Source organism: Odontesthes bonariensis, chromosome 24, assembly GCF_027942865.1.
Source record: "Odontesthes bonariensis isolate fOdoBon6 chromosome 24, fOdoBon6.hap1, whole genome shotgun sequence".
In the NCBI taxonomy this organism is placed as follows: domain Eukaryota; kingdom Metazoa; phylum Chordata; class Actinopteri; order Atheriniformes; family Atherinopsidae; genus Odontesthes; species Odontesthes bonariensis.
Window position 1 is genome coordinate 25,519,028 of NC_134529.1, and position 7,446 is coordinate 25,526,473.

The 7,446-nt window shown below is 39.8% G+C and overlaps 2 protein-coding genes and 1 long non-coding RNA gene across 3 annotated transcripts; all 3 read left to right on the top strand.

Moving 5' to 3' along the window:
* Positions 1 to 41: 41 nt before the first annotated feature.
* On the top strand, positions 42 to 1,834 carry LOC142374723 (uncharacterized). Its single transcript, XR_012768785.1, has 3 exons — positions 42 to 115; positions 234 to 412; positions 1,681 to 1,834. It is a non-coding gene; the product is annotated as an uncharacterized LOC142374723 (long non-coding RNA).
* A 371-nt stretch (positions 1,835 to 2,205) lies between these two features.
* Positions 2,206 to 4,349, top strand: LOC142375138 (adhesion G-protein coupled receptor F1-like). The gene is made up of 3 exons (XM_075459070.1): positions 2,206 to 3,339; positions 3,446 to 3,487; positions 4,332 to 4,349. Exons 1-3 carry the CDS (start codon positions 2,290 to 2,292, stop codon positions 4,347 to 4,349), a joined length of 1,110 nt encoding a protein of 369 aa, XP_075315185.1. The 5' UTR covers positions 2,206 to 2,289.
* Positions 3,619 to 7,203, top strand: LOC142375450 (uncharacterized). The gene is made up of 3 exons (XM_075459469.1): positions 3,619 to 3,939; positions 4,043 to 4,106; positions 4,332 to 7,203. The coding sequence occupies exon 3, from the start codon at positions 5,344 to 5,346 to the stop codon at positions 7,129 to 7,131; it is 1,788 nt and encodes a 595-aa protein (XP_075315584.1). The 5' UTR covers positions 3,619 to 3,939; positions 4,043 to 4,106; positions 4,332 to 5,343; the 3' UTR covers positions 7,132 to 7,203.
* Positions 7,204 to 7,446: the final 243 nt, after the last annotated feature.

A 7,446-nucleotide genomic window follows, 5' to 3' on the forward strand; every position in this document is an offset into this window, starting at 1 on the left:
ACCCGTAAGTACTCAATACTTGAGGACTGTGAAATAGGGACCAAAACGTTCAGCTGTCAATTGGAAAACAATGTATTAGTTAAAAGTGACATCACACTGGACTTCACCAAAACCGGTGAGTACTTATCCAAACATGTGAACATTTAGCATTTAATGCTATCCAGATAAAGATATGTCAAAGTAATTATAAAAGTATTCTTTTAAGGTGAATGAAAACTTTCCTTTTTTTTCAGAATTTGTATGCTTCGATGATGTCTATGGTAATGGAATATTAGATTTCAAAGCTGAGGTAGCTTGTGAGGAAAACAAAGTTGGAAATAAGACAGCAGTCTGTTCTGCAGATGGTACCTATGTAAATAAACAAGACAACTGTGTCCTGAAAGAGGTTCAGAAACTGCTCGATCAGTCTAAGGTGACATAATTCTTCTGCTGTTTCTGGCACCAAATGATAGCATGCACAATGCAAAATCAGACAGGTGGCATGTTGTGCCCATGTGTATAATGAATGTTGTAAGTTTGTTCAAATGTAAATATTTTAAAGAATTTCATGGGGGCAAACAAAATGTCTGCCTTTTGGTGATCACACATAACAAAGGAGTTGGTTCTATGGATCTATGGATATTTCACTATTTTTGGAACAGATAATGAATATGAAAAGGTAATGCGTTAAAGATAGCATGAAACTTTAAAGTCATGACAAAATAATTCTCAGTGTACAGGCCACAATTTAAAAACTAGCCTTCATTTCATGTACTGCAGATTCCCACGAAAGCAAAAGGTGATCAATATGCTCTAACTAAATTAGTGTAATAATTTTCCAAACAATTTTTCAAACACTGATGGTTGATAATAAAATGTTAAAATGAAGACTTTAAAGCGACACTCCGGAATTTTCGACATTGGACCTCATTTCCGAGTCAACCAGAGTGTAAGAAATGTGTACAGATGTTTGTTTGTTTTTTCCATGCAGCCCTTGTAAAACCACTGGTCGCTGTTGCTAAGCTAGCGCAAGTGATCCACTTTTGGTAGCCTGCCACAAGAAAACATCTTGCCCAATTCAATAAACACTCAAAGCACATCAATTATTATGTCAGGCAGTGGATGTAAAGGTTTGTGGTGATAGAGTAATGTTTGAAATAAAACTGACCTTGCATTACATGGATTTTTATCATATGAGGGACTAGTTTCTAGTGGTCAGCGGAATTTTTCCTTGCTCTCGGCAGTTGTGATGTAACTAGTACATCGTTCCATAGTCTATTATTGTAAGGTTGGTTTTACTCCCTAAATCTCTCTATCAACGTAGATATTTGCATCGATAGCCTGGCAAGACAATTGATGTGCTTTGAGTGTTTATTGAATTGGGCAAGACTGTTTTCTTGTGGCAGGCTACAAAAAGTGGATCACTTGCGCTAGCTTAGCAACAGCGACCAGTGGTTTTACAAGGGCTGCATGGAAAAAAAAAAAAACATCTGTACACATTTCTTACACTCTGGTTGACTCGGAAATGAGGTCCAATGTCGAAAATTCCGGAGTGTCGCTTTAAAGCGATTAATAAGAGGCCCCTGAAAATGATGAAAATGAGACTGCAACTCAGAACTTTCTTCCATCAGTATTAACGTTTTAACTGTGGCCAGTTCAAGGACAAACAATAACTAAATCTTTTTCTCTCAACCGTCACAGAGTATAACTAAAGAAAGACTGCCAGAATTCTTGGACCAACTCAGCAATGTCACTGTGAACAACGTAGAGGGTGTAACTGACTCTCCTGCCACCATTAAAGCCATTGTTTCGATATTTGAAAATGTAGCCAATGCAGCTTTATCATTAGGTATCCCAATAAATAGTAACTTAATGGAGGTAAGTGAATGTATGTGCTTACTAAAAATTAATGGTTTACATATGCTAAGCAATACAGGATTTTGGATCTAATATTTTCCCTTTTTGTTTATTTGCTTTCCAATTTAGGATGTCTTGTTAACTGCAGGTGTTCTCACCAGTGAGGAAGCAGCAAGTTCATGGGTGACTCTGAACAGTGATACCACAAACAATATAGAAACAAAAAGTAACCACTCTGAACCCACAAGTTTCAGCTCATCCTTCTTACAGTCGCTTGAGAATATTACAAAAAGTCTAAACAACGAGTCCTTTAACATTGCCACAGATTTTATTCTCTTGAACAAAACTACATTCACTGACAGCTTTAATGAGGAGTTTAATTCCTCAGTGGAGATAGAAATATCAGAAGCTGATGGAGGAAGGAAGTCAATCACTGTGATAACATTTTTCTCCATGGATAATGTGCTCCCTGCAAGAGAAGAAGCCAATTCATCGTCTAATTCTATCAATGGAAGGGTTGCACTTATTCAGTCAAGTGGCAAAATCAATAATATCTCAATAACCTTTGATACTCTAAATGATACTCTGGGGAATCCTAAATGTGTTTTCTGGAACTTCAGTCTCTTAGATGGTCTCGGAGGATGGGACAATGAGGGCTGTTCCTTGGTAGTCTTTGAAAATGAAACCGTCAGCTGCAACTGCAACCATCTCACCTCTTTCTCCATCCTTATGTCACCAAACAGTCCTAAAAACCCTGTTTTGGACATCATAACCTACACTGGAGTTGGCATATCCATGACTTCTTTGGTCATATGTTTCATCATTGAAGCTGTCATATGGAGAAAATTAAGAAGGAACACTACATCTTACTTGCGTCATGTCTCCATCGTTAACATCGCTGTGTCTCTCCTGATTGCAAACATCTGGTTTATTATCGGAGCGGCCATTTCCGAAGCAGATCAGGCAAATCCACCAGCATGCAGTGCAGCAGCCTTTTTTATCCATTTTTTCTATCTATCCCTGTTCTTCTGGATGTTAGCCTCAGCTTTGCTGCTGTTCTACCGCACAGTCAGCGTCTTTGACGGGTTGTCTAAAACGGCAATGTTGGCTATTGGATTCTCTCTCGGATATGGTGCACCTCTCATCATAGCAACAATAACCATAGCTGTAACTGCACCCAAAGAAGAATACATCAGAGATATTGAGGTCTGCTGGCTTAACTGGGACGAGTCCAGAGCTCTGTTGGCATTTGTGGTCCCTGCACTGTTAATAGTGCTGATAAACTTCATAATCCTGGTTGTGGTGGTATGCAAATTGTTGAGGAGAAGGGTTGGGGCAAGTGCTGCACAAGCAGCTGAAAAACATGTGCTGGTGGTTATTGCCAGATGTTTGGCTGTGCTCACACCATTATTTGGATCAACTTGGGCTTTGGGAGTTGGAATCATGATCGACCAAACAAATGAGGGAATCCGTATTACATTTGCATTCTTCAATTCATTGCAGGTACAAATTTATTACCTTTGAATATTGATCTGTATATCATATTGTTTAATGATGTTTTTCTTTTATCACCAAATCCCTCAGAGTTGACATTACTTTGTGTCTTTAGGGTTTCTTCATTTTGGTGTTTGGACTACTGTTGGACAAAACGGTATGTCTAAATATTGAAATTTTTGACCAACTTTATTTTACTAACTTTTAAGAAACATCCACCTCTACTCATACTTTTGAAAATGTGTAACTAAAGTTTTATATATGAATGAATGATTCCAGTAGAGTTATGGTGTTTATATTACAAAGTGATCTGCTAGGATTCAAATCTAATCAGTAAAAGGCTAAATGCTTTTAACAGAAATTTTATTCATTCACAAACCAACCACAAGTAGTTGTTAAAATACTGCTACAAAATTTCTCCTACTGAAATCATACCTGAATGTTTAAGTTTCTCCATGCTGCAAAAGACCAGTGCAGTAATGAGGCTTCACTATTTCTTTCAAGTGTATGCATGAGTTTTTAAAGCGGCACACAAACTTTTGAGAATTAACTTTTCAGGTGCGGTCTGAATTAACATCAACGTCACAAACTTCCCAGAGTCGCACAGCGGTAAGAACAGTTTTTCCAATCATGTCTGTTGTTGTTGTTTTTAGTAATTCTTTGTTTGCTTTTTGAGGTGGTGTGTTATTTTTTACTTTTGCTTTCATTTTAGAGAACCAGTGCTGGATTTTCATTCAGCAATCTGAGAATTTTCAGGAAATTGAGACCAAAAAGAGGTACATCAGTCATGAATAAACTGAGGCTAAATTTAATAGTATGTTTAATACTTTTGGACATTTTATGCTCCTGTCCAAAACTTGGGTACAGGCAGAAATCAACTATTGGATTTATCCTCTTGAACTTTTGACAGGCTTACTTTTAGATTTATAGCCTCTTGTACTATTACTTTATGTGCTGTTGTATTATTTTGCCTAAGACAGAATAATGTTTGTTTGTTGCAGGTTCTTCAAGTGGCTTAAATGTGTCCTCAAATGCACCTGAATCTCAGTCATTCGCCAACACTTAATATGTGCATAAAACATTTGTCAATTTAGAAAGAAAAGCAGTGAAGCAAAACCAGCCCTTTATTTTTCTTCATTGTGGCCAAAATCATTCAAAAGTATCTAGTGTGTGATGTTACATTCTAAAAGAGTTTGGTTTGATTTGTCTTTTTTTTTCATCTTTCTTTTTTCAAAAAATGAAGAAAACATTGTAAAACTATGTATCATCAACTATATATCTTGAAAAAGTGTACTTGTCTGAAAGCTGCTGACAACTTGTCATGTACACCAGCCAAATGTTTTAATATTATATGTTTAATTTTGACAGTTAGGTGATGCAGTGATCCACGTGAAAACCTATGTTGATTGTGTTGTTGTTGAACGTTGATTGTGATATTCAATACAGGTTATGTTCAGTCGCACTGTCTTGCACAAAACTAAACAGGTGCACTTTATGAAAGCTCTGTTTTAATTTGTTTTGTTTGAATTTTAAAAAGACCAGCTGTTATTTTGTAGTGTGATTGTCTTACTTTTACCTACTTTTGTTGTGATAATGAGTGGCACACTAATATTAAATGTACCCTGTCAATGCTATGCCTGGAGATATTAATATGTTCTTGCATGTACAGTTAAGCCCCAAATTATTCATATCCATGCCAAATTCATATATCTGTTGAATTCCTAATTGACCAATAGTTTCTGTCCGAGTGGAACTAATAGAAAGAAGTCAAAAACAAAGCAAGGAACTGTTTTACAGATGCCAGTGAAAACGTTTCATGTTTTGTTTTAGATTTGAGAGAAATAAAAAGTCATGGCCTTTCAATACATTTCTTTTATTAGTAGCCCCGCCCTCCGCCAAAATTCTGTCTGTTGAATATCAGATCCCTCAGTAAAAAGGCTCTGTTGATCGCCGACTTTATTGCTGACCACAACCTAGACATTCTATGCCTCACTGAGAGCTGCCAACAACCACATGACTTCTCCCATCTCAACGCCGCTGTCCCGCCTGGTTTTTCTTTTATTAGTAAAACCCTCTGCTGCCTTCCTCACTGAATTCTCATCACTATTAACATCTTTATGTGCAATGTCCCCCACTGTTATCCTCATCGGCGATTTCAATATCCACATTGACAACCCATCTAGTATCTTTGCTAAAGACTTCACATCACTCCTGGACTGTCTTGGTATCACACAACATGTCAACCTCCCAATCCATAACAAAGGTCATATACTGGACTTAATCTGCTGTACTGACATCACCCCCACTAACCTTAATGTCACTGATTTCCCCATTTCCGACCACAAAGCTGTACTTTTTGACATTCACACCCAACTACACAAAGCCAAAGAACAACGGACCGTCTTCTTCAGAAACATCAAACACATCGACACCACAGACCTCTCCACCCTGATCAGCTCCTACCCCAGCCCTCACCCAGCATCCTCCCCAGCTGACCTGGTGACTCACTATAACAACTGCCTCTCCTTTTCTCTCACCACCCTGGCCCCCCTGAAAAAACGCTCAGTCTCATTTACCCACACTGCTCCCTGGTTCACCCCTGAGCTTCGCCAGCTCAAAGCCACTGGCCGTCGATTGGAGCGACTCTACGAAAGGACTGGACTCACTGTACACAGCCAAATGTACTCAGACCACCTCCATCACTACAAGGATGCCCTCACCACTGCCAAATCTTCATACTACTCCAACCTCATCAACACTGGTACAGGAAACAACAGAGTCCTCTTCTCAACTGTCAGCCGCTTGCTCCAACCGCCAAAAACCCTCCCTCCTGACATCTCCACCGATCAGTGTACAGCCTTCTTGGACTTCTTCAACTCCAAAATCAACACTATTCACCAACAACTGGCCTCATCCTGCACCTCCCCAAAAGATCCACCCTGGATGATCACCACTGGACAACCTCTCATCAGCTGTCTCTCTGACTTTACCCCAGCATCAGAACACACCATCTCAGAATACATCAATAAAGCCAAAACCACCACCTGTCAGCTTGATCCTCTTCCCACCTCGCTTGTCAAAGCCTGTCTGCCATCCATTTCTCCCATGATCACCAACATAATTAACTCCTCCCTCACCACTGGTATTGTACCCCCCATTCTCAAACTGGCTGCCATCACACCCATCCTGAAAAAACCTGGTGCTGACCCACTCACCCGAACCACATTCTTCCACCTCCGCAACATCTCCAGACTCCGCCCATCACTGACCCAATCCAGCACTGAAATCCTGGTTCATTCATTTGTCACATCCCACATTGACTATTGCAATGCCCTGCTCACTGGACTCCCCACCAAACTCATTAACAGACTGCAAATCATCCAGAATTCAGCCGCACGGATCATCACCGGTACCAAATCTCCGGACCACATCACCCCTGTTCTCATTCAACTTCACTGGCTCCCAGTACAATACCGCATTCACTACAAAAATCTTCTCCTTACCTATAAAGCTCTCCACAACCTAGCCCCCACCTACCTCAGCGACCTCCTTCACCAACACACTCCCTCCCACACCCTCCGCTCAACGTCTGCTGAACTGCTAACCATCCCCACGTCACGCCTCAAGACCATGGGTGACCGAGCCTTCGGTCAGACTCCATCACATCATTCAAATCCCAACTTAAAACTCACCTATTCAAACTGGCATTCTCCCTATAAACTGGACTCTGTGCACTTCTGTTTTATGTTGTCTCATGTTTTTATGCTTTTATTATTATTTTTTAATGCTCTCAAATTTTAATGTAAGGTGACCTTGGGTGACCTGAAAGGCGCCTCGAAAAATAAAATGTATGTATGTAATTAGTTCCCTCCACAGAGTCTGGATGTTTTTCATTTCAGGACTCTCCCAAATAATTTCTGTTCAAACGAAGTTGAGCAAGAAGAAGTTTTTCTGCAAAGAGCTAACTCTACTTCTCCAGGTCATCACTAAGGCCCTCCTAATTGGAGACAAAGATTCTTCATGATCAGCCTTGACCAAGGCAGAAACACTTACTGAACAGTGTCTGACTAATCAGTGAGACTTTCACACATATTTGACCCATACTGGCTTAATAAG